Source organism: Tripterygium wilfordii, chromosome 12, assembly GCF_013401445.1.
Source record: "Tripterygium wilfordii isolate XIE 37 chromosome 12, ASM1340144v1, whole genome shotgun sequence".
NCBI lineage: Eukaryota > Viridiplantae > Streptophyta > Magnoliopsida > Celastrales > Celastraceae > Tripterygium > Tripterygium wilfordii.
Window position 1 is genome coordinate 2,406,033 of NC_052243.1, and position 26,410 is coordinate 2,432,442.

The following is a 26,410-nucleotide window of genomic DNA, read 5'->3' on the forward strand; positions in this document are numbered from 1 at the left end:
CGAGGAGAAGAGAGAATGATTTTGGAGTGTTTGATAGTATTTGTTATTGGAGTTACTCTCGATGGTGAAATTTAAGAGCTGAAAATGGGGAGAAAAAGAACACTCACAGGAGTAAAAGGACCATTTTGGGAGGAAAGTAGGTCATTTTGATTCTCCTCGAAAATCTTGATCGATCTGACAGCAGATTCTGCAATTGAACAGCAACTGAACATCGCTAAACGCAATGATCCACGGTACAAAACCTAGCTGAAATTTGAGCAGCAGCGGCCATTAGTGAGAGAGAATGTTTGTGTTGCTTGTCTGTGAAAAAAAGAAAACCTGAAGAGAATAGGGAGAGAGAAGCAGAGGAGTCATAAAGAGGAGGATTGTGCGTGTGGATTACGACGAGAAGAACGCAAGAAGAGGAGTCGTCAGGACAATTGGGCTTCTATTGACTATAGCAATGAATACCAAAAAAAAAACCTAGTGTGCCGCAAAAGTCGTAAAGGCTTATCTGGACATTGGGCTTCTATACAATGGGCCCATTCTGGCTCAAGTTTGTTCTCTTCTGGGGTTTTGGTTGTTTAAGGCAGGGCCCAACAGGTGGCCCTTTATACAACAGAGTTTCTTCTCCCCTTCCAAAACAAAATCCACCGCCAATCAAGTAGAATAGGTTTTCATTTTTTACACCCAATCCACACACTAGTTTGAGTTTGAGTGATAAAGATGATGTATATCCTAATAACCAGGGTTCAAATTACCCTCCTCCGTTTAAAAAAATAATAAATAAGTTTTCATTTTTAGCATAATTTTCTATCCCTTGTTACGTAAATGAAGACATGAAAATAAACTAAAAAAAATTGAGAGCCTAAACCACAAACAAATCATCTTGAAACTACGGGAAGCCACTGTTGGCGTCATCCCCTGCAAAGATCATAAATATAGGTCTCAATTGTTCATCATGTTGATTGATGAACATTAAATACAGATGTTTTTATCATAAATATAACAAAACATATCATCAAAGCAGGACATCTCTCAAAAAAGCAGATATTAGAAATTGAAAACCTCCCTTCCAAGAAACCCAAGTAATCCCCAAAAAAAGTATTGACAATGTTACATCACACACACACACATGCATAACCAACAACAATCTACCACAAAAGTGGAAATAATGCTAAGTCATGCACATTCAACAAGTGTAAAAGAAAGAATGTCCAAATAACATGTCTGACAATTTGGGGAACCAGAGAAACTCATCCAAACCACTGGTCACACAATTCTGTCATTCAACAAACTTCCTAAAATGCTTCCCATGGCAGCAAAAGGTCTATGATCAAGGTGTACAATGAAACCCATCCCCAAGTTCGCACCTCATTATGTAACAGAGACAACAAAAATAGAGGTTTTTATGTCAAGTTTATGGCCGAGAAAAAAGAAAAGGGGTTCAAAGATGCAGGTGAGATAAGGAGATGCAAAAGACTTGAACTTAGCAGATATTTTATGTACTACATACCAATGGTTTTATTTCTAAATCCTCATCAATCAGATCTTAATTTAGGAGCAACTCGGAAAATTTTAGCTTTAGTTTCTCAATTAACTAAAAATGACGAGTAAACATGTGGCCTTTAGATGTATATATTACCCAGAGGAATTATAGTTTCTACTTTCTTAATTTCTGACAGCAAAAATAGTAAGCCAAAACAAGAGAGAAATGTATGCACACCTACACGCTGAGTCTGATCCCATTAAAATCATAAAGAACTAAAGAAGCCTTTGCTTTTGCTTTTGCTTTTGCATGCAGTGGAATCATTCTGCCTACTTGTTTTTCCAATACATACTTCTTACCGTCATCCTCTGCAACAGTGAAAATGACAAAGCCATCTGATAAGCCCTTCATACCGGAAACCCTTATTTTCAAGGCTAACCAACCCATTAGCTGTAGGAGTCAGATTACTCAAATTGTACATAAATAGAAAAACGGGGATCCCTTGCTCGTTATAGCTGCCACAGATTTAAGTAATAAAACAGGTACAGAAAAGACGGAGAAACAGGTTAATGAACTCTTTGAAGCATTTTCAAGTAGCACATACTATACAAATCCAACATTCCATAGAACATTACCAGATAAGCAAACATTTGCATGGCAAACCATAGAACATTTCCAGAAAAGCAAAGTAGCAAACCATCTACCACTAAATGGTAACAATACAAGGAAGACAATAAAGAAAGGATAAATTACTAATGTATTCGATAACAAAGTGCAGATTATCAGACATGTTAACTTGTATACTTGGTCATTCATCAACCTAATTTGCAGTCATCAGAAAACGGTGAGGTCCAGACAGGAAGGTTGAATAATAATATATTTTAGGAAGCATCAAGATATAAGCCCTGAAATTTATACAATAGACCAGCTTGTGCTAGATGCCTAAATCATGACACACTAATCGCAAATGCAAAGATTGAAAAAAACATGAACTTCTAACCTTCTAATGTAGTTCCAAGCTTTGTTTGATGCTGCACATGAAGTGTCAAAATCACAATGAGAACCGCACTTCAAGCAATATCTAGGAGCGATACAAAGAAAGTTATTTCTTAGGTCAGGACCAATAAGTGCCACTTCATTGATATCAACATCTTTGGTTCCACCAACCTGCAAAACACTTCATTGATATTAACTCCAGGGGACAACCAGCGGCCACAAATGCAGTTGTTATTTTAAATAATGTCTGTGAAAGAAAATATCCATGGATGTCTCATTGCAATAATGGTTGAAGAACCTGGTAGCAGCATAAATAGCTTGACCAGCCCTAACCTGTTAAAGAAACAAAAGTCTCAACTCTCAAGTCTCAACCACAGATAGAGAAAAGAACAATGAGGACAAAGGAAAGATGAAAGATGAAAGAGAAGTCTAAAGGGGGAACATTTTGGATATTACAAAGAAAAATATGTTCCAATAAGGAATAATGATAAAATATCTACAATGTGACCATATCAAATTTTCGGAAAATACATGACTGGAGAGAAATGAATTATATCTAGCTGGATACCAATTTCAGTAATGCACATCATGAAGTGAACGTGAATGGAATATCAAAACAAAACATGCACATGTATTTTATCAGAATATTTGATCACCTATAAGCGGGTATCAAATTAATCTATACCTCATTTTCCAATTAAAGGATAACTTCATAATTAAAACAGAACAACATAAGTGAAACCCTAGCTGATTACACAGTACATACGCTACCCAAGAATTGAGATCCAAGGGCTCCAAGATCTGCCGCTCAAGTTTTAAGATAGCTTGAAAGACCTACGTAACATGCATATTATGTTTTTGTGTATCAATTCATGTGAGACTGCACATGCATGCATGCATGCATATAGCACATAACAGCCCCAACAATCCCCCAACACACGCACACAGAGGAGAGATAATTTCTTGTGCAAGTTGAACCTTAGCTACTACAGAATGTCATATATGTATATAAACAAAGAATAAGAGACCTCTCTGAAGTTTTGACATTTAAAAGCAAAAGATTGAACTTCTTACCCCAAAACATTGTGCAAACCATGTACGAACATCAAAAAGAATTCGAGTGACTGAATAAATAAAGATATGATATAACTAAAATTCACAAAAAAAAAAAGCACGAAGGAGAGGCAAGTATAAAATCTTAGCTGAAGAGAAGAAAACTCAAAGCAAGAACCAGCAACAAAGAAAGACAAATTGTTAGTAAGTTACTTGATCATAAACAACAGATGTAAAAAGACCGTAGAATCTGCAAAGCTTGATTGACATACTACCCAGGTGCGTCATATGTTGACTCTGTCAACGAAATCCCCATGCTATAATCAGCAAAAAAATGTGGTCCAAAAATTTTCATGTAAGAAGAATGATATCAGAGAGAGACTATCTTGTCCACTGGAAGCTAGCAGACAAATACAAAAATCAGTTTTGAGACCATTAGTAAATAAAATATTATCGGAATAAAAAAAAAGAAGAGGAAAACAAGTAAACACAAAAAAAAAGAGAGAGATCACAAAGAAGGAAACATTATGAAACCTACACGCAAAAGAAATCGAGGAATTAACAAAAAATATATTTTAACTCCTTATAAGAAAATTTAGCAAAAATGCATATGTATACTCATAATTCATAAAGCAGTGCCTACTTGGACTAATAACAAAGTTATTGAAACCAAAAATGTAATGCAAACTAGGACTGAAGTCATATCAGAGTTTATAACGTCATAGTAAACTTGATGCAAATGGACTATCAGACTAGCACAAGAGTTCAAATGTTGTAAGACAGTCCATGACAATTCCTACCATCTTCAGTGTAATCTATACAGACATGGCACTGGTTGCCTATTTCTTTGATGCCAAAGCAACATCTTTATTCTTCGCACAGAGAGCATTCGTAGGATCTGACAAGTCTCTAATCATCTAAGAAAGTCACAAAATTTCAAAAAAATAAAGTGTGACAAAATAAGGCATTCATCAAAAACAACATAGTAAATGAAAAATCAAATGTGGAGATTATTTTAAAAAATGCCTCACTTGGTGGAATAGAGAATAACAAAAGAATTTGAGAAGTGAAGAAGTAGAAGGATCATTAGGACCAGCTAGCAGCCACCATCACCTTCAGACTGTCTGGAACGACAGATTTCAACTTCTCCATTCAGATTGACACTGAGACTGAGGATTGACGTCGAATTGTCCAACCTTACAAAACCTACATAGTTTTTCGTCCCCACTCAGAGCGGTTAATAATATATAATACATTTCAATCAAGTTTGCAATGAATTCACAAAATGTTACTAGGATGAATCAAAAGAAAAATTCTCAGTTTTATTCATGCAAGGAGCCATCCTTACCTAAAGCAAGCCAAGCCACAACAAACCAAATCCCAAAAAAACGCGATTACAAAATTTCGAAAAACAAATTGAGAAAACAAAAAACCGACAGCTTTATTGGTTTTGCACAAAAGACTTTTGCATGTTTTTGGCATGAAATTCTCAGTTTTGTTCATGCAAGTACCACACTTACCTACACCCACCATACCAAACCCCTAAAAAAACCTGATAATCAAATTCCAAAAACAATGAGAGAAAACAAAATCCAAGGAGCTTCAAAATAGTGAAATTCTCCTTCACTCATGCAATAAACCACCATTGTCTAAACTAAGCCAAGCAACACCTAACCAAACCTTAAAAAAGTGAAATATCAATATTTGAAAACAAAGAGAGAAGCAAGAACCCCAAGAGTTTGACTAAAGTGAAAATTCTCAATTATATTCAAGCAAGGAATCACCCTTGCCTAAACTAAGCCAATGCCACATTGAGCCAAACTCCAAGAAAACACGATTATAAAAAATGGAACAAAAAAAATCCAAACAGCTTGATTGGTTTAGCTTATTCAAGCAAGGAATCACCCTTGCCTAAACTAAGCCAATGCCACATTGAGCCAAACTCCAAGAAAACATGATTATAAAAAATGGAACAAAAAAAAATCCAAACAGCTTGATTGGTTTAGCTTATTCATGCAAGGAATCACCCTTGCCAAAACCAAGCCAAATCACACCAAACAAAACCCGAAAAAAAGTGAAATATCAATATTTGAAAAACAAAGAAAGAAGCAAGAACCCGAAGAGTTTGACTAAAGTGAAATTCTCAGTTATATTCAACCAAGGAATCACCCTTGCCTAAACTAAGCCAATGTCACATTAAGCCAGACTCTAAGAAAACATGATTATAAAAAAAGGAACCAAAAAAAAATCCAAACAGCTTATTGGTTTAGCATATTCATGCGAGGTATCACCCTTGCCAAAACCAAGCCAAATCACACTGAACAAAACCCGAAAAAAAAAAGTGAAATATCAATATTTGAAAAACAAAGAGAGAAAGCAAGAACTCGAAGAGTTGACTAAAGTGAAATTCTCAATTATATTCAAGCAAGGAATCACCCTTGCCTAAACTAATCCAATGTCACATTAGGCCAAACTCTAAGAAAACATGATTATAAAAAATGGAACAAAAAAAAATCCAAACAGCTTGATTGGTTTAGCTCATTCATGCGAGGAATCACCCTTGCCAAAACCAAGCCAAATCACACTGAACAGTGAACAAAACCCGAAAAAAAGTGAAATATCACTATTTGAAGAAAAAAAGAAGAAGCAAGAACCCGAAGAGTTTGACTAAAGTGAAATTCTCAGTTATATTCAAGCAAGGAATCACCCTTGCCTAAACTAAGCCAATGCCACATTGAACAAAACCCGAAAACTCTAAGCAAATTCACACCGAACAAAACTCTAAGAAAACCAGATTATTAAAATTCTAAAAAACATAGAGTGAAAAGACAAAAACCCGAAGAGCTTGATTAGAATGCAATTGTCAGTGTCATTTTATGCGAGAAACCACCCTTGTCAAAACCAAGCCAAGCCACACGGCCCCCACCTAACCAAACCCCTGAAAAACGAATAACAATATTCAGAAAACAAAAATGTTTCCGATCAAAGCGAGAAGCCACTTCTTGCCTAAGAATTGCTCCACATCGGACGCAGCTATAAAATTGCATCGCATATTTCGTAGATTGAAATGTCGTATATAAATCTAAAGTAAAAATCCCAGTTTTGTTAAAAATGAAATTCTTAGTTTTATTCATGTTTGGAACCACACTTGCCAAAACAAAGCCAAGCTAAACCTAAGAAAACCCCCAAAAACACGAATATCAAAACCGTAAAAGCAAAGATTGCGCAAAAACCCAAAGAGTTTGACTACGGTGAAACCCACAGATCTATTAAAGTAAAGTACCACCCCTACCTGAACAATGCCAAGGGAAGCCAGCCAAGCCACACTGAACTAAACCCTAAAAAATTCGGAAAGACAGAGAGAAAATACAAAAACCCAAAGAGTGACTAAAGTGAAATTCTTAGTTTTATTCAAGCAACGAAAAAACTTTGGACTAAACCAAGCCAAGCCACACCAAATCAAACAGTAAGAAAACACGATTATCAAAATTTCAAAAACAAATAAGGGAAAAAAAGAGCAAAAAATCTAAACGGCCAAGCCACACTGAATCAAACCAAGAAAAGTCAATCCAATCTTGGAAAAAAAGCTCCAATACAGACATGGAACAGTGAGGAAATATTCAAATATAGATTTTTAAAAAAACACCAAAATTGAGATCAATCAGGTTGCTAAATGTGACAAGAAAATGGAGTAAAGATTTGTATATATAAACCAAATTGAGATCAATAAATACAGAAAACAAAAGGACGACTTCTGATTCCCCAAATCCAAACAAAATTTGAGAAGAAACCCTAATGTAAGGAAAACACAAAACAGAGACCATAGGTTCGAGAAAACGAAACCCTAACGGGGACTTGCGCAACCCAAATTGAAATTTGAAACCACTGATTTTCCAAATCGAAACTAAAATTAAAACGAAACCCTTGTTGAAACTAGCGGAACCCTCATCAAAACTCAAACAATTCATATTTGCAAAAAGAACGCGAAGGAAGTCCATGGGTTGCCTTTATTCAAGCCCGAGCAGAAAACTGGTATTTGCCTCTTCTCTTCTCTCGTTCTAACCAAACCCAAAAAAACCTATTACAATTCCAAAAACAGAGAGAAAACATAAAAACCAAAAGAGTTTGACTAGAGTGAAATTCTCGGTTATATTCAAGCAAGGAATCACCCTTGCCTAGACCTACCCAAGGCACACCGAACCAAACCCTAAGAATACCCGCTTATCAAAATTCCGAAACAATTGTAAAAAACAAAAAACCCAAACAGCTTGATTGGTTTGGCAAACAACGGCTAATTCATGCAAGGTACCAACTTTGCCTAAACCAAGCCAATCCAACAAAAACTCCAACACAACTTTGCCTTTATACATAGGTAGCATTTTTGTCGGTGACTAACTCTGATGCGACACCGTTTAGGGTTTGAGAAAGTAAAGGGAGGCGGTTGTAATTTCTAGCCGTTTGCGGACTTTTATTTCCTTTCTTCTTCATACTATTTAATTTTTATGCGGACTCTTGAATGTTTGAAATTTTTTATAATATAACAATAATTTAAAAGAAATATGAAATACTGACGAAAAAATTCAAACAGAAATCCTAAAATTCACAGAACATTCCAACTCAATAATACATTCGTTCGTGACTTTAATTCAAGTGAATTTTGATTTATTTAGTTTTCTTTTTACCATTTTATATGACAAAAATTACGGTCATGATAATTGGTGCCTAGATAGAAGTTCTGGATATATTTTAATCAAGTTAATCAATTCATTTAAAAACACATAAAATATTTCAAGGTTATATTAATGGTCCATAATTTTTATATCTTGAGAAAAAAAAATATATCCTGATCAAGACACATCCTTGTATTTTTCAAAAATAAAATAAAATAATATTGGTTTTAAAATAAATCACAGCACATCCCACTCATCCATGGTAGTAGTTTTAGCCATCCATGTCTGGTTTTTACAGTTTTTGACCTGTTAATCTAAAATCTACCCTCCAATTCCACATCCTCATAAATAATATACCAAAAATAATTTTCCAACTCATTTCTGTTCATCATTTTTTTCACAACATGCACCTTTACACACGCCAAAAAAAAAAATAAAAAGAGTAAAAATTCAACAAAATAATCATCTCCACAATTTTTCCAAGCTCACAAAGTACTGAAAAACATAATTTGGAAGTTGGGTTCTCCTCTTTTTCCTCTTTGTTTCTTCCATATCTGTCTCTCTCAGGCAAAAATAACTAATAGCATCATCATTCATCTTCTCCATCTCTCTGTCCATTCCCTTCAGGTTTAACACTCATGTTCTGTTCTTAGTTTCTTTTTCCATTGTACACAAAAACATAATGGTTCGTGATTTGGAGCAAGAACAAGAGAATTACAGGTCTAGATTGTATCATTTCAAGGGGATGCAGGAGAATGCAGGCGGCGGAGGAGGGCGTCATGTAAAGAGTTTGAGCATGGATGTTGTTTTGGAGGAGTCTTCCTCTGATGACAGGGTCTCTTTTAGAAGTCAAGGATCAAGAACTTCTAATGATCAACCACCATTAAAGCAACAAGCCGGTTATGCTCTTAATCGCAACGATAAAGGTCCTAAGTCAAGGTTGAGCAAGGATGATGCTCCTCATACCAAAGATAAGAACTCAGGTGAGTTTGGTTTTGAATTCTCCACTGAACAGTCAATTTCTTCATCATCAATGAACATGTAATCGGGGATGGCATTATGTGATTATAATCTGGATTGATGTTTTCGATTCAGATATGGAATCGATGAAGGAAAGATTTGCTAAGTTGCTTCTGGGTGAGGATATGTCTGGTGGAGGAAAGGGTGTTTCTTCAGCTTTGGCATTATCAAATGCCATCACCAACCTAGCTGGTATCTCGCCGTCTTCCTTCTTTTTCATATTCTGACAATCGTTTGATGAAAGGTGAAAATGATTGTGCTAACAAACCAAGGATCATGAATATTAAGAAAAAGTACTTGACAAAAGGAGATAGGGAAAGAAGACATAATTTTTCTTATGGGACTACAAGAATCTTATGTTTGATGATTTCTGTCATTGATTTTGCTATTGGAATGCAGCTTCCGTTTTCGGGGAACAATCACGCCTAGAACCCATGTCAGCGGAAAGGAAAGCAAGGTGGAGAAAAGAAATCGATTGGCTTTTATCCGTCACTGATTACATTGTCGAATTTGTTCCTTCTCAACAGAAATCAAAGGATGGAACAAATATGGAGGTATTCTACTCTCTTGCTGTCATTCGCAAGAAATATCTAAGTCAGTCTATGTTATCTCAGGATATTTGTTTCTTGTTGCGCAGATAATGGTGACAAGGCAGCGAATCGATCTGCTTATGAACATTCCTGCCTTGCGTAAGCTTGATGCAATGCTCATTGTAAGAACCCTAATCTTTACATGCTCTGGGTTTATATAATCTTGAAGTGTCATAGTAAAATGTAATGTGCTGGGAATAATTGGCAGGATTGTCTAGATAACTTCAAGGATCAAAGTGAGTTCTTTTATGTGTCGAAAGATGCCCCAGAATCCGAAAAAGGAAGCACCAAGAGAAATGATAAATGGTGGCTACCTACAGTGAAAGTTCCTCCAAATGGTCTATCAGATATGACAAGGAAGTTTCTGCAATACCAGAAAGATTGTGTGAACCAAGTGCTTAAAGCAGCAATGGCAATCAACGCTCAAGTATTATCAGAAATGGAGATTCCAGAAAACTACATTGAATCCCTACCTAAGGTAAATAAAATGGAAAAAAAAAAAAAACCCAACTGAGATGTTCTGCACTGGTTCAGTGCCTAATGAGTTCCTGGCAAGGTCTAATTCTTCGTTATGCTTTGGCAGAATGGGAGGGCAAGCCTTGGTGACTCAATCTATAGGAGTATTACTGTCGAATTCTTTGATCCTGACCAGTTTCTATCAACCATGGACTTATCATCAGAGCACAAGATCCTAGACCTCAAGAAAAGGATTGAAGCTTCTATTGTAATTTGGAAGAGGAAGATGAACCAAAAGGATGGAAAATCTGCCTGGGGTTCAGCTGTGAGTTTGGAGAAGAGAGAACTCTTTGAAGAGAGAGCAGAGACCATCTTGCTCCTCATCAAGCAGTGGTTCCCGGGAATTCCTCAATCTTCATTAGACATTAGCAAAATCCAATACAACAGGGTAAGAGATTTTCCATTTGTTTCTTATCTCCATTTCCGTATCTAAGTAAAAACTTCCAAGCTCTATGTCAAAGATGATGTTATGTTCAAAGGGTTTGGATTATACCATCTTGCTTTCTGAATATGAAGAATGTATAAGTTTTTGAAGGCAGAAGCTGATGCCTAATAATTACATACTCATAGCTAACATATGACCTTATCAATCAAACAGGATGTAGGACAGGCAGTTCTGGAAAGTTATTCAAGAATTTTAGAAAGCTTAGCCTTCACAGTCACTTCCAGAATTGAAGATGTACTCCATGCTGATTATGTAACTCAAAATCCATCAAAAGTTGCATGCAAGAGGAACCGCTTTAGAGACATGCCAACTTCTCCCCCATTGCCAGACAAGTCTCCTCCGAGAGAAGATTTAGAGAAGGAAAACTCAGAAACACCAATTTCTAAGACATTGTCAGATTTCATGGGCTGGAATTTGGATCAAGGCGAGACAGAGATGAAGAAGGAGCCACTTGCAGATGACTTATGCAAGGATGGTGAGAAACTTGGCATGGTAGTGACGAACAAGAAGGTTTCTTACCTGGAGAACTTAGGTGGTCTAAGAAGTCCAACAGAACGCCATTAATAGAAATTATACAGGGAGAAATGAAATGAAAAATGGAGAGCTAGAGAAAGAGATGAACAAGAAATGTATGAGGTGAAATATAAATTCTCAGATCCTTGGCATTGTCATCACCTTTTTTTATTCATTTCCTTTGTAAATAGGAAAGAAGGATCATTTTTAAAGCCTACCTGGTTTGACACATTACAGATGTTCTTTCTTCTGTCCAAGAAAAGGATTTGTAGTTTGGTAGCAGCAGAACCATATTTTTCTCGACAGAGACTTTTCACACCAGAATGATTATCAGTGTTGCAGACTTTAAAGTCTCTTGCTTGGTTGGGCGGACTCAAGAGTTGAGTGAGTCTCTCCTCCAAGCCCAAAATTGTGGGGGAAATATATTTCTAGGATGACTTAAATAAGACCTATCTAACCATAATTTTATTAATCTTCACGCCCCCTCTAGTGTAAATTCTCATTTCTCCTACATCTATTTGTGCAAGCATGTTATCCCTATCAGTCCAAATATGCATTTACTCATTTTTCTGGGATGGAAGCAGAGTACTCTATACATGTTTTCAAGCTTTAAAGTGTCAGATTTTCCTACGTTCTTCTGGGCAGAAACCTACTTCCAAAATGGGAAGACCGTGATTATAATTCGAAGAAATGTGCATCAATCTAATATAACCACAAGCGTGAAGAGTAATGAGAATAAATATCCGTTCAAGTGAATTAGACACACTTACAAGTCTTAATATCTGAAAAAACATAATACATACAATGTAAAGGGCGAATGATAAGGATCCAAACCAATTAGATCTTGCCACGGGGCCCTAGCTTTGGTTTCTCTTGTGGGCCCCTCTTGATTGGCAGAACATCATCAGGAGCAGTGGCACTGATGTAAGTTAGGAGTGAACCACCTCCCAAAATCAAGAACTTGAGCAACAATCCTCTCTTGGTGAATGGAGCTGCAAATGTCTCAAAGAATTTGCTCTGCAATTCAAATCCAAAAATACAATAAGCAACTAATGCCAACTGTTTTGATACAGTTATGATTCAATAGGCATCACAAGTAATAGCGCATGATAACATGTCATAGTTGTTAGCTACATTTGACTAGACAAAAACCCAGCAATAATCAGACGAGGGCCATGAGGCATGCCGAAACCAATTCTTCTTTGAACGTCACAATAGAAATGGTCAGGTTGTACTTGTACCTATTCTGTGTGATTGCTCATAGAGCAATGTTTATAAAAAGAACGTCGCAAAACCGTCCCACCGTAACAGGAACACTCTTCAATTAAACATGACTGCTTGATATTCACGTATTAAAGATGATAAGATTGCGTCCCAGTCCCATTCACAAACTACTTCCGGATGGAGTTCTCAATCTTTTCCAGTATAATGAAAAACTGACACAGAAACATAAGTAAAGTCCTATGGCTAACATATGGCTTTCATAGCTCAGTTGGTTAGAGCACCCGTTTAGTAAGCGGGAGGTCTTGATTTCAACTCTCAATGAAAGCAAATCCAATTATTTCTCACTTGTCTTTTTTGCCTCAATGAAAGCAAATTCAATCCTTTCCTACTTGCCCTTTTTGCCTAAATGAAATGAGGATTTATATGTCAAGAATTGAGACAAACCTGAAGAGGGTTGTATGGTGAAGGTGCATCTGACCCATACAAATCCCATTGTCCAGTAGTATTCCCCAAATCTTCCAAATCAAAATACACACTCTTGTCTCCATACTTAGCCACCACAGCACCAGCACTGTCCAATACCCAAAAATTACAGACACCAAACAATAATCACAATCAAATTTTGACCAAATTGTGTCATCAATATATCAGATACTGTAATTTGCAACGGCATATGTACCTGATTTTTCTGGGTTTGAAGCTCTGGCGAGTAGGCATGACAGCGAGCTTTGTACCCATGAGAGAGCTTCCACCAAGACCCTTGATAGTGGTTGGTTGCACAGCAGCCACTGTTGCTAGAGACGCCATGACCGTTGCTTCTAATTCCAAACTAACTTGTGGGTTTCGGTTGGAGAAAGTTGTGAAGAATGAACATTGACTGGGATTTTCATATTCTTCACGAATCCAAGCTGAACACGTCGGACATAGATTTTCCTAAGAGAGATATGGAACCCCATTTAGCTACTGCCACATCGGTGCAAGGTGGATAAGCCTATCCGCTTATAATCCTCGCCACAATTGTAAGCCACTCAGAAGGATTAAGGGGAGGTCCGGTACCCATTGTATCGCCGGACTATTGTCCAGTGGAGATTATGGGCCGTGGATTTGCAAAACCAAATTAAAGAGAGCCCAGAGGCCCCAAACTAAATAAATACCAAAGAGAGCCCATTAATCTAAAGCCCATACTCTCCTTATCCTCTTTTCTCCCTTATCCCTCCTTTGGGATCCTCCCAAACCCCAGGAAAAAAAATGTTACTGGCATCCTCGCTCAATTCTCTCAAGCTCTCCAATCCATTCCTCCATGGCACCACCCTCTCAAAACCCTCCCCCACTCCTCCTCCTCCATCCCTATCACGACCCTCTTTTATGCCTCCAATCAGGGCATTGAAATCAATGCAGGGCAAAGTAGTTTGCGCCACAAACAACAAGACCATAGCGGTGGAGGTGACCCGCCTGGCCCCGCACCCAAAGTACAAGAGGAGAGTGAGGAAGAAGAAGAAGTACCAGGCTCACGATGAGGATAACCAGTTCAAGGTTGGGGACATCGTTCAGCTTCTGAAGAGCAGACCCATTAGCAAGACCAAGGCTTTTGTTGCCACGCCTGTACAAGTTCGGAAGAAGAATAAGGAGAAGAAGGAGGAGGGTGAGGGAGGCGAGGAAGGAGGATCACAGGAGCTTGGAATTCCTTTGGAGTCTGAGCAAGGGGAGGTGCTCCAGGCTTAGTGTGAGGTCTGTTGTTTGATATTATTATGTCATGTTAATTTGATGTTGTTTGGATCAATTTCTTGTTTGAACTTTGAAGGCTATGAAATGTATTGTCTTTTTAAGTATTGCTTAGCGTATGGATTTTGGGGTTACTTTCATGGTGTGAATTGCACTGGCATCGAAATCAATGTCATTGGCTGATCTTTAGTTTCAATGAGCTGCTTGGATTCTACTTTTGTTTCAACTTAGACTATGTTGCTTGAGTAGCTGTGGCTTTGTTGTTCTGATTCGTGGTAAATTCTACAGAAAATGGAACTTTTATTCAGTGATTGATATGAACTAGGGGACTCTTGAGAAAGCTTGACTTTGGTACAAATTAAGAAGAATGGTTAAGAACAATGCGAATATAAATCATACAATGTACCTTTTCAATGATTGATCACAGTAACGACTGGCCAAAATTGTGTTTTATCACTGTCTAGACTGCAAGATAAGTGCAACCAAGATGTTCGATAGTATGCCTAGGAGAGATTGTCTATGGGCTTGGGAATGCAGCATTGTTTTCTTACAGTGCTCAGCTGGATTTTTTATACCATGTTTGTTGAGTGGTGTATGATTTCTTTTGTTTTTCAATTTCTTCTGTATAAGTTGTTGCAATTTATGAAGTACTTAAATAGACGAATCTTCCCTTGTTGGTAGGCATGTCGTATTTTTCTTACATCTGTGTTGCTTCTCATGATGTATATGTTTGTGTGGTAGTCCATTTTTCTTTGAGGTCACATCTTGTTTAATGAACATATAAATGTTGGCAATCCTAATATTTGCTGTTGTCCGAACCATCAAAAGGAAACTGATCAATTGTAATTCTGCATTTGAATATATCATTTCTTAGATTTGTAGATTACCTCTCGCAAATTCCTGCTACAAACATATATGCCACTCCATATTGTCTATCCCAATTGAAAAATAATAAAACAAACCTACTTTAAAAACCCTCGTCTACTTCAAATAAAATCGGAGGGAGTAAAACAGAAAACCTATGAATTTTACAATCAATTAATGTTACCTAATTAATAAAGCTATGACAATCAACTATCTTCACACTGCAAGCTTGTCTTAATATTTCGCAACGTGCATGATATTAGTGTGTTAACAGACTCCACAGATTCCATGGTCAGTTTGGCGGTTGGAGATGCATTAGTTAGGACTTGAAATGCTATTGTAAGCAGAGATCCTCCTTCTGTACTCTTCTCTTCTTGCCTAGATGTGATCACCAGAGGCCTTGACTCAATCCCATCTGATAGAATTGAGAACCCTGAAGGTAACACTGCTACATTGCTTGAGTCGCATCCAGTAATCACAGACTGCATGCCTGTAATGTCCACTGGAGCATAAACCACCATGGATTCATATGCATTTGTGCAGCCATCTTGGAGTATCCACATGCTATTCTCATTTGCGTTCATTGCCTGAAATTTGTAAACCAACATATACACTTTACTTGCTTTAGCTTGACTGCAGAAAATACAGGTTGAAGGAATTCATTTGATATTTTTGATATCTATATGTTGACAGTAAAGAGCTTACTTGAATGGTTACTGTATTGCCGCGATCCTGTCCTTTGGCTAAGTTTGCTATGGTTTGTGCTGGACCTCCACTTGACATGATATCCCACTGAAAATTCACAGCAATATTTTGTGAATAGAAATTTCCCGTTATGATTCTTCTATCATTTAGGTGAAGCAATCATACCTCGTGTCTATGAGCTTTGTCTCGTAAGAAATCGAATAGAACATGAGGAGAGACAGGCAGCCATAAAGATGAGACTGCACACAAGATCACCCCGAGAGGTTCACCGGGATCGTTCAAGTTCTTCCTGGAAGAAATCCGTATGTCTTCCCCTGTTTTACTTGTGACCTTGTTCCACGAATGGTAGCTCGACGCCCCGATAGCATGGCAAAAGCTCCATGTCATTCTCTGTGCCAACTTCAAAATGCTCTTCCTTCCAGCCAGTGTTGCAACTCCTATTGCTCAACACAGTTAAAATGCTTCCTGCTTGAATATGATTGAAAAGGTATGTGAATGCTGTTGTGCTTACCACTTGAATCCTTGGTAGGAACATTGGTTGCCATAAAGAATACAAGCCTTTCGCACTGGAGCTGTAATGTAGCAATCCAATGCCTTGCCCCAAAGGCCAGACCGCTGTTAACGACGGTGCGATACAAGGTATGAACTGGGCTCTTCTGGCATTCTACGTGCTCCACCCAAATCACCTACGAAGTGTTTAGAAGGATCATCATCATATACAAAGCATATGATTTGTGAACATATTTATAGATATATACCTTGCAGTGACCGTTTGATTTGTCCTCAATAACGCAACCGGAAGGACGTTTTCTGCATTTTAGGAGTGAAGCATCGATATTGTCTTCAACCTTGTCTACAGAGACATCAACGATTGCCCATTGTTCAGCACTCAATTGCTTGCAATATCTGACAAAATACACTTCTCTTGTGGGCACCATTGGCGTCAGTGTCTGTAGCTCTGCAAACATCTGCACCCAATATATATATATCAGAACTTAGTATCTTGAGGTCCAGATACAAGACAAAAGTAGACTTGTTTTGAACTCACCAACTGCACAGCACCATTCTTAGTAGCACCTTCACCATTGCTGATAAGGTCGACCGTGGCGGCTTTCGATATTATGCATGGAAACATTTCCTTCCATTGATTCTTCACAAAAACACATTGATTAGTTCATCTATAACATCTTTAACTGTTAATGTGAAAACAATCAAAAATCAATCGGCGATAGTCCAGTTAGTTCTCTCTTCGGATTTAGGGCGTAAAAAATATCGTCCGAAGTCGGGAGTTCAATTCTAAAATGGTGCAGGAGTGCAGCTATTTTCAAGTGGTTTGCAAACCTACTGAGTAGTTAAAAGAAAAGAATAAAGATGGAGAATTCTTAATTTTTATCTTACCACATCCATAAAGCTTTGCACTAGTTTTGGCAGATCAACAAACGCAACTCCAGTCTCTCTGGACGCTTCGATAGATCGCCTGGGCATCTCATTGCTTGAATGTTCAACCTTGAACTCTTTGACATACTCATCATAATTAAGTATTTCGCGACCAGTCTCAAGGCTTCGAATCCACAGTGGCTCTCCTGCTGTGGCCATCTTTCTGAGCTCTTCCAATGCTTGATTCACAATCTCCATAATTCTCGACTTCTCAAGCCCAAAAATTCCAGTGTAGAAATCTAATGAGCTTCTGCTTTCTTGCTCGCTTGCAGAACATGAAGCCGTCGCTCCCGGAGAATATTTTCCTATCGCTGTTCGAAGCCTCTCAACCTATATATAAATCACAAAACATATAGCACAAATATAATTCTTCAAAAATCCATGCATAGATGATGAATTTAGCTGTAAAAACATGTTTTAGAGGTTGAAATGAATCAAACCTCGGCTTTGAGCTTGGCGTTTTCGATGCGTAATTGTTGTTCTTCAGTTGTTATGGATGTGTCTCTGCTGGTGCTAGTAGTAGGTATCCCACAGTTGAGGCAACAAGCTTTGTTTATGGTTTCTCTCATGGCTTTATTTTCCTCTCTCAGTTTCTCAATTTCATTCTTTAACAAGGAATTCTCATGCCGTTCTTGTATAGCCTACAAAATATATAATATTAAATGAAAAATTAAATAAATAACTACACATCTATCTTACACTCATTTTCATTTTCATTAGCTATATATAATATCATCTTAATAAAAGAAAAAAAAAATAAACGGAAAAAAAGAGAGAAAAAAAAAAACAAACAAAACCTCTTGAAGTTTATTTTTCGGAGCTTATTAAAAATTAAAGTGTTTGGTAGTGCGTGTGTCCCCGACTAGATTATAAGTTGTGCCAACATGCAGTATATGTCGCGTACCTTGATTTGGGTTCGACGATTTTGAAACCAAAACTTGACCTGGCGAGGAGCCAGGCCTAATTGCTTGCTCAATTGCTGCCTTTGTTTCTCATCTGGGTGTGGTGACTCTTTGAATAGCCTGCAGGGATTACACATGCAACATAACCAAATTATACACTATTTAATACACGTACACGTGTACATACATATATATAAGAATTTTCACATACGCATCAATTATGAGCATCAACGTTACGCACTTGAAATAATGTAATGACGGTAAAAAACCACAATAAAATGAGGGTCACATATTTATTGTGGGACCCGCAACATTTATAATTGAAAAAATAAGTAAATTCTACTACATACACACACACATAAATATATAGCTTGATGGTACAGTTCCTGATCAAACTATCTAACAAAAAGAAACACAATCATGTAGCAGCAGGGAAAAATACAAAGGAAAAAAGAATATTCTGAGTCATCTTTACCTTTATAATCTTGTTTTCTTCTAGACTTTGTTTTTTCGAAAATCTGTTAACATATACAATGCATGATGATTGAAAAAGTAATATTACCCCAAAACCTGCTCCATTAATTTTACTTATTTCCTCACTATTAAATTAAAATAACATTTTTAAATGTAATTATATGACATGTAAGATGGCATTAATGGTATGAGAGAGCATCAGTAATTAAGTAGTAGTAGCAGTAGTAAGCTAACTCACGCTTCCATTTCTCTGATTTGCTCAGAAGTATGTCGGTGGTATTTCTTTCTCTTCTTCTTTCTCTTATTCTTGTCTCCGTCGTCGTCTTCATCGAAATCATCAAGAATATCATGCTCTCCAAGTAATTCGTTATCAAAATCCTCATCCAACGATCTCGATCTCACCGGCCCCGAGTTCTCACTACTAATATCCACCGTCTGATCAATATCTCTTCTTCCACCGCCGCTTCCCTCCTCTCCTTCCTCCACCTCAGAACTCGCTGGCACAGCCTCGTTGGCTCTCGCATCGCGAAATATCCCAGCCTAATCAAGTATATGTTTGTTAAAGATGGGATCTTTAACAATATATCCACACAAAACAACACACACACACACACACACATATATATATATATATATATATACATGATTAAGCATATAATTTGAAGACATAAATAAGAGTGTATAGATATAGTTATGCTTACGAGGCTGAGGGAGAGAGCGGGAGAGGCGAAGAAGTCTTTGGTACGAGAAGTGGGAGGATTATTGCTGTTGTTAGACATGTCCACCATGCCCATGGCAGGGCTTTTGGAGATTTATGGTGCAAATATGGTGGTGGAGAGGGAGAGAGAGGGAGGGAGTGGGGTAGGGTTATTTTAAGGATATAAAACAAAATAAAAAGAGAGCGGATTAGTGGGAGAGAGGGAGAAGAAAAAGGGGGCTGGTAGGAGTTGACTGTTAGATATTCATGGGATGAGAGTGGGGGGAAATGTGAGAAGTGAAGGGAGGTAGGGAAACTCCAACTAACTAACTTTGGGATTTAATAACCTACCGGTTCAATTCGGAAAATTGAATCTTCACCTCTTTCTGTTATATCTCTCTCTGTTTTGGCGCGGGTTTCGGCTCGGCTCCAAAGTCAAAACTATTTTCAACAAATTTTGAGCATAATAATTTTCCGCATAAACTTTTTTTTTTACGAATAATATATTGATTTTAATTTATTTTATTTTTTTGCATGTAAAACTTTGATGAAAAATTTAACAAAAATGTTAGAAATCTCAGTTATCCTAATAATGGATCTTGCCTTTTGATTGATTTAAGTTTAGGGGTTTACAAAACCTAATATTGAACCAGAGAGTGATGCATCTACTATTGAGATGATTGGGATCCCTAACACTATTACAAATTTAATTGTTATTAATCATATTTTTAAACAACATATGCGGAAATCACGGTTACGGTTGCTTTTATTGATGGTTTACATAATAACTTACTATCAAAACTACTCTTCTTTCCTGATTAAAAAAATAAACTACTATTCTTCAATGCAATAGTTACAACCTACTAGTCTAATTAGTTTATAAGCAGCTCAAATCAAATCATGCTATGTATTAATTGATTCAAATACAATGATGATATTAAAAACCTCTATATAATATAGATAATATATATATATATATATTAGTTGAAATTGATTCAGCCTTTTTGGATATTTCAGAAAATCAATTCAGCAAGTCCAAACTTTACCTTGAGTTGTTCTGTTAATTGCAACAATTTTCCACTTGTAATAGTTCCTAAAAGAAAAAAAAGAGGACTTAATTACTATCGGCTGAGTTAGCCGAGCCACAACCAGCTACAATTTAGTTGGATATTGCCTAGGATCACATTCGCAACCCGTGTAGTGATGATCTCCATTTCCTTAGAGTCCTGTTATTATCGGTAGAGTTGAATTTTTCATGTGTCCTTATATCATTTAAAGGGTTGAAAATAAGTGAATGCAATTAATGGATTTGCTTCCAAGATTTCCGTCTATATAATTTTTTCAAATTAATTATTTCTAAGTTGGATTAGTCAATTCCCAATCCTATTATCTCAGACTTATAATAAACAATTAATGATACTGTCTATATTCCACTACCAAATTATCAAACTATGGATCTCCAACTTTACTTTTTTCTTTTCTTTTTAGATCATAACCAGTGTGCATCCACAAGCGTATTGCTCTCAATAGAAATTGAATTCAAAACCTATATGGTTTGACTTCAAAGAGATTCATCACTAGGTCCAAATGGTTATGCTTATGCATCTCCCACTATTACTTCATCACTTGATCAGTTATTAAGCTCCAATATCATATGAAACACTATTTATAATACTAAAAAATGTGCAATGTTAAATTAAAAATGAAGCCAAAAAATGTTTTTATGCTAAATTTCTTCAAGCTTTATATAGATTTAAAAGCTAGATCCCCAAGTAGAAACTGACAAGTAGAAAGAATACACTAAAACCACCCAAAAGGAAGCAAATTTGTTTGACATAAAAAAATTACTACACAAATATGGGACCCAATCAACCGACTTCTTATCTCCAAAATGTGAGAGAAGCAGCAGCATCAGTAGTTCAGTACTCTTACCACAACAGTAAAAAATGATTAAACAAATTTTCATTCTCACAAACAACCTTTTCAAATGCTAATTATTATGCATAGACTTATATGTAAATGTTTCATATGGAATTGTTGAAGAATCAAGCCCGAGAAAACAAACTTATGACCATCTTCCACTTTTTGGGTACCAAACACATGGTTTAGTAGTATACTAATTTATCCTTAGATTAAAGTTTTGTACTTTCCATCAACTAACCATGGACCTTAAATTGATTATATACTCAACGCTCTAGACAAACTGAAGAAAATGTTCAAGGTTGCCATTATGAGGTATCAGAGTCTTTAATTAAAAGTTTTGGTGCCATATATGTTATGATGATCAAGTCCATCTGCTATTCAAATCATCTATCCATGATATATATATATATGTACCTTTTTGTTTTTTTCTCATTCCCTCTCATTTGAGTTCGGACTTCTTGCCCCGTTAGTTAGGAATGGTAGATAATATGTAGCCAACACAGGACTACAACCAACCTAATTGAAATCAGTATTAATTTATTCACACACAAAAAGTTGACAAGTAAAGCATATTTACTTAATTTCCAAGGATTCTTATGAAGCAAGTCTGGCGCCTGAAACCAAAAAATGAGAAGAAATTAAGTCAGTGAAAAGGTGTGGCAAATGTGATGATTTAAGCTGGGAAAGGAAAGAACAATGCAAGAATCATGAAATAGGTGTAAAATGCTTCTATAAAGCAATAGGAAAGCTTAGAGATGAAAAAGAGAAGGAAAAAGATTGTAAAAGAGAAAACTAAAGGTATCAACCACTTTGAAGGGGAAAAAAATGGTCTTCTAAGAAAGTTAAATAATCAAAATATGAATCATATATATGTAATTGATGTCTTGTTTGACAGTTGATTGTTGGTACTAAACTTAAGAAAGACTCCAATCAAAAAAGACCAACCAGAGAAGAGATGAATATTTAAGCCATAAATATCACAGTAGGAACTATGATTTTCAATTCAAAGTAATATAAAGAACACACATAAGACCAACACATATATATTTACATATATTCAGCTTCTTTCTTTGTTCATTTGTTAGTGTATCCTGGCTTTCTTGCCATTTCTGTTAAACGAGAAATTATTAAGAGCAAAATGTCAATATGTATTCCCAGAAAATTGAAAAGTGAACATATCACCATCATTATTAATTCAATGCAACTCAAAGACATGGATGCATGCGAAATTGCCTGTAAGTATAAACTATAAACAGCTTCTCATATGGCTTTAACAAGAGAGGGGACGAAATAGCATGGGGACCTGCTGTTAATGGTAAAAAGGACATATCAAATATATTCACCCAATCATTAAAACTGAAATCTGAGGTAATCCACTTGACAGGGGTGGGGGTGGGGAAATCATCATAAGGTTTACTGTGCCTCTCTCATAAAACAAAACATAAATGGAGACCCTCCAATAAAGTAATGTGCATCAGCTGTGACTACTTAAATGATATTTAATTACAAATCTCAAATCGCCAGGATAGTATCGTAAACACTGATACGACACGCAATCGCCATGAGACTAATACAATGTGGAATGTCAAATAAGGATGGCACGATAATCTGTTTCAGCATGATTAGGTTGAAGATTCTAGGAGCATGCTTGAAGAGAGGGTTTTAAGTTCGCATCCTACTTCAAGAGCTGGGTTGACGAATAGATGAGAAGGTGGTTTTGACAGTCAGGTGAAAAGCTATCATCAAAGCAGCCATGCAATATTGAATAGACCAGATTATGAATTGCGAGGAAGTTACACAGAGTCAGTTCCACACAATGAGACTTGATGAGTGTGTGGATGCTATTATGCATTTCATTCATGAATGTACATTCTTTGCAATAAAGTCATGCATGTTTCACCAGGAAAGATATTTAATTAGAAATCTCAATTCGTCAGGATAAGATTGTAAACACTGACACGACACGCAATTTGCATGAGACTTAGGCAATGTGGAATGTCAATTATGTCAAATAAGAGTGCCATGACAATCTGTTTCAGCATGACTAGGCTGAAGATTCTAGGATCATGCTTGAATAGAAAGTTTTAAGTTCCCATCCTGCTTCAAGAGCCGGATTGATGAGTAGATGAGAAGGTGGTTTTGGCAGTCAGGTGAAAAGCTACCATCAAACAGCCATGCAATATTGAATAGACCAGATTATTAATTGTAAGGAAGCTATACAGAGTTAAGTTCCTCACAATGAGACTTGATGTGTGTGTGGACGCTATTATACATTTCATTCATGAATGCACATTCTTTGCAATGAAGTCATGCATGTTTCACCAGGAAATATATTTAATTAGAAATCTCAAATTGCCAGGATAAGATTGTAAACACTGGCACGACACGCAATCTGCATGAGACTGATGCATGTTGAATTTTATGCATGCTTGAAGAGAAGGTTTTAAGTTCCCATTCAACTTCAAGAGCAGGATTGACGAGTAGATGAGAAGGTTGTTTTGGCAGTCAGGTTTCAGCTACCACCAAACCAGCCGTGCAGTATTGAATACACTAGATTATTAATTGTGAGGAAGTGATGCGGAGTAAAGTTCCTCACAATGAGACTTTATGAGTGTGTGGACGCTATTATACATTTTCATTCATGTATGCACATTCTTTGCAATGAATTCATGCATGTTCAGCAGGAAATACATTTTCCACCTACATTGTCCCTTCTCAGTAAATGGACAGATTAAGAAATTTAGGAACTCCCATTCTTTCTTTCTTTATCTGTATCCGTTTCTTGCTTCACAAGTGATATGCGGGCATACACATAGAATTAGTTGGAACAGGACACATGATCTGACCTATAGGACAATTAAAGCACATGGCTCCAGAAAAGTATGACTGAAATTCATTGGATGAACTATAGTTCATAAAGTTTCTGCAACCTAGCCCCATCAATAACAAATCTTGAAAGAATAACATAAGCTAGGATCAAATCAATTAAAAAAATATTTCTACCTACCCAATACTGGATAATTTTGAAGTTCTACTTAGTTTCTGCTTAAAATTTTCGGTTTCTCCAATTTATCCAGAAAAGAACTTTCGACTATTCTTCAAACTTTCAAAGCACTTCCATTGCAGGAAAATACTTGTACGTGGAACTTTCCAAGTTCAATACGGGCTCATAGTTTCGTGGAGGCAAATACCATTAGTGTTAGTATTGTTTTGACAATCCCAGCAATACACGTAAAATATCTCATCAACTCCAATCCCAATCATATTTATTAGAACTTTAAATTTTGGATACAAATAAAGATAAAGGTAAGTGTAAAAACAACTACCAGTCCACAACTAACTCACATTTGCAAGCCCTAAAGGTCAAGTACATCTCATACTCATACTTTGGGTAATTGTTTAACTTGATGCGGCCTAGTTGGCTTCTAAGGTAGATATACTTTATCAAATGTCCAAATCATGTATAGTGTCTACTAAAACTAACATTGACAAATTTCCTATAATGTTATCCACAAAACCAGCTCCATCAGAAAATTGTTCAAGAATTAAAGGTACAAACAAAGAAATTAGAGCGGAAAAGCTGAATATCACTGAATCACTTCAATTGCAATGCCCAAAGAGAGTTCCCAAATGTACAGTTACAGTATCAGACAGCTCGAAATCTCATAAGATTGCATGGAACATTGCCCCAGGCATATTGTTTCACCAAGTCCTGATTGACTACAAACCTGTAAGACTCTTAATATGAACAGTTGGAGTATATACCTATGAGGTTTGGTTCGCTCTTGGGTTGTCCCCCTTGGTGCCATTAATAAAAAAAATTCTATTCAAAAAAAAATTCATAGCCATGATACGTAATGCAAAAGCATCAAATATAATTTCAATGTACCGAATACCGGTTATGCAACAATTCTTTTCAGCCATCCTTCCTCGCGCTTTCTCCCACCTGCTATCTGCAGGAACAATGAACCTTACTCAAGGTGGAGCGTAATTATGAACAGATACCCCTATAATACTAAGAGCATCAAAATACTTACCCTCGCCTCCATCACAAGAGAGGGGATGACTGAACAAATTAACATGCATTCTGTTTGCACTCACACACACACAGTTATTTGTCCATAAAATACGTTGATGATGCGATTAATGTGGAGTCAGTCTTCCATGCTCAGAACATGGATGGACATCTAACACATAAGAGCATTGTCGCAGAAGGATTTTCTAGAAAGCAAAGCATATGAAGAGTGGGGAATAAACATAATGGATAGAGTAAGGTTCACATGAATCACATCAGGAAAAAAAAAAATTAAACGAATCAAAGAGAAAAATTCCTTGGATGTAAGCAATCAGAAATTCTCACTATACAATTTTGCAGTTAAATCGAAAAGAAACTGATGATAATAAGCGCATTGTCCAGAGAACCTCAAAAAATTGGCATGGTGGCTAGAAGAACACGAAACATTATACAATGCAGAAACAATGATGTGTAGGATAACAAAGACCAACACAGACATCTGTAAATATGATAAAATATAACTCTAACACAGTTTTGAGTCCAAATAACATGCAGTTAAACATTATTCAGCCAACACTCTCCCATACATCCTTTACTGGTTCTATTTCACTGCTATTTGCAATCCAATGAGCTTGTATATAACAAAAGCAACGCGTATGAATCTATTCATTCACTCAGACAATAAATTGCTGCGGTGAAGAACAGATTAAAATGACATTGCACAATCAAGATTCCTAACCTGGCAAAGCAAAGAGCCGGAGTAAAAGAAAACCGCCATAAAATCGTACAAACACTGAGTAAGGCGTCGCCTGGCTAGAAGAGAGAGGCTCGATCGTGCTTTGCGAAAACTGTTTGATTTACTCCGCGGTTCTTCGCCCTTCACAAACGAAAATCATCGGAAAGAAAGCCCAATGTGTGTCTGTGTGATCTGGGCCATGTGGCTACTCCGAGATTTTATAGAATGCCATCCAACCATGAAATTGAAACCCGTCCGCTGCTTTGCGTTCAACCAAAACAGTTGGGCCGTGAAGTGCTCACTCAATCAATAGCCCAGGATATAATGGGCCTGGGCCTTAACCTTGACTAATCCAAATCAACCCAAAACAGTTGGGCCGTGAAGTGCTAACTCAACGGTCCAATGATAGGAACAGGTCCCATCAACAGCCATGTGCATTT

General features: G+C 36.8%; 4 protein-coding genes, 2 long non-coding RNA genes and 1 other non-coding gene across 16 annotated transcripts; 3 read left to right on the plus strand and 4 right to left on the minus strand.

Annotated features, from left to right (window-relative positions):
* Positions 1-378: 378 nt before the first annotated feature.
* On the minus strand, positions 379-7,507 carry LOC120010793. 8 transcript variants are annotated; one of them, XR_005470925.1, is made up of 6 exons: positions 6,810-7,507; positions 6,354-6,455; positions 4,549-4,723; positions 2,469-4,434; positions 1,706-1,983; positions 379-903 (listed from the first exon to the last, which is right to left on the minus strand). It is a non-coding gene; the product is annotated as an uncharacterized LOC120010793 (long non-coding RNA). The 8 variants fall into 8 exon arrangements; XR_005470923.1 differs by lacking the exon at positions 379-903 and having other exon boundaries at positions 975-1,983; positions 2,469-2,797; positions 3,731-4,434; XR_005470926.1 differs by lacking the exon at positions 379-903 and having other exon boundaries at positions 975-1,836; positions 2,469-2,549; positions 2,636-4,434.
* Positions 7,508-8,869: 1,362 nt separating this feature from the next.
* LOC120010786 (rop guanine nucleotide exchange factor 12-like) lies at positions 8,870-11,908 on the plus strand. Of its 2 annotated transcripts, none has more exons than XM_038861644.1 (7): positions 8,870-9,179; positions 9,283-9,399; positions 9,607-9,761; positions 9,845-9,919; positions 10,006-10,275; positions 10,381-10,701; positions 10,912-11,908. In XM_038861644.1, the coding sequence occupies exons 1-7, from the start codon at positions 8,870-8,872 to the stop codon at positions 11,320-11,322; spliced, it is 1,659 nt and encodes a 552-aa protein (XP_038717572.1). In that variant the 3' UTR covers positions 11,323-11,908. The 2 variants fall into 2 exon arrangements, with proteins under 2 accessions (XP_038717572.1, XP_038717573.1); XM_038861645.1 differs by having other exon boundaries at positions 8,870-9,170.
* A 66-nt stretch (positions 11,909-11,974) lies between these two features.
* On the minus strand, positions 11,975-13,452 carry LOC120010791 (photosystem I reaction center subunit VI, chloroplastic). Its single transcript, XM_038861650.1, has 3 exons — positions 13,175-13,452; positions 12,940-13,066; positions 11,975-12,288 (listed from the first exon to the last, which is right to left on the minus strand). Exons 1-3 carry the CDS (start codon positions 13,300-13,302, stop codon positions 12,109-12,111), a joined length of 435 nt encoding a protein of 144 aa, XP_038717578.1. The 5' UTR covers positions 13,303-13,452; the 3' UTR covers positions 11,975-12,108.
* Positions 12,749-12,822, plus strand: TRNAT-AGU. The gene has a single exon. It is a non-coding gene; the product is annotated as a tRNA-Thr (tRNA).
* A 257-nt stretch (positions 13,453-13,709) lies between the features above and the next one.
* Positions 13,710-14,429, plus strand: LOC120010790 (30S ribosomal protein S17, chloroplastic-like). Its single transcript, XM_038861649.1, has one exon. The coding sequence runs from the start codon at positions 13,744-13,746 to the stop codon at positions 14,215-14,217; it is 474 nt and encodes a 157-aa protein (XP_038717577.1). The 5' UTR covers positions 13,710-13,743; the 3' UTR covers positions 14,218-14,429.
* Positions 14,430-15,041: 612 nt separating this feature from the next.
* LOC120010785 (homeobox-leucine zipper protein GLABRA 2-like) lies at positions 15,042-19,461 on the minus strand. 2 transcript variants are annotated; one of them, XM_038861642.1, is made up of 11 exons: positions 19,301-19,461; positions 18,838-19,139; positions 18,128-18,245; positions 17,664-17,864; positions 17,185-17,553; positions 16,835-16,936; positions 16,545-16,754; positions 16,298-16,472; positions 15,952-16,223; positions 15,787-15,873; positions 15,042-15,668 (listed from the first exon to the last, which is right to left on the minus strand). In XM_038861642.1, exons 1-11 carry the CDS (start codon positions 19,391-19,393, stop codon positions 15,288-15,290), a joined length of 2,310 nt encoding a protein of 769 aa, XP_038717570.1. In that variant the 5' UTR covers positions 19,394-19,461; the 3' UTR covers positions 15,042-15,287. The 2 variants fall into 2 exon arrangements, with proteins under 2 accessions (XP_038717570.1, XP_038717571.1); XM_038861643.1 differs by having other exon boundaries at positions 15,526-15,694.
* A 2,160-nt stretch (positions 19,462-21,621) lies between these two features.
* Positions 21,622-26,186, minus strand: LOC120010682. The gene is made up of 3 exons (XR_005470902.1): positions 25,974-26,186; positions 25,109-25,172; positions 21,622-21,833 (listed from the first exon to the last, which is right to left on the minus strand). It is a non-coding gene; the product is annotated as an uncharacterized LOC120010682 (long non-coding RNA).
* Between the last annotated feature and the right edge of the window lie 224 nt (positions 26,187-26,410).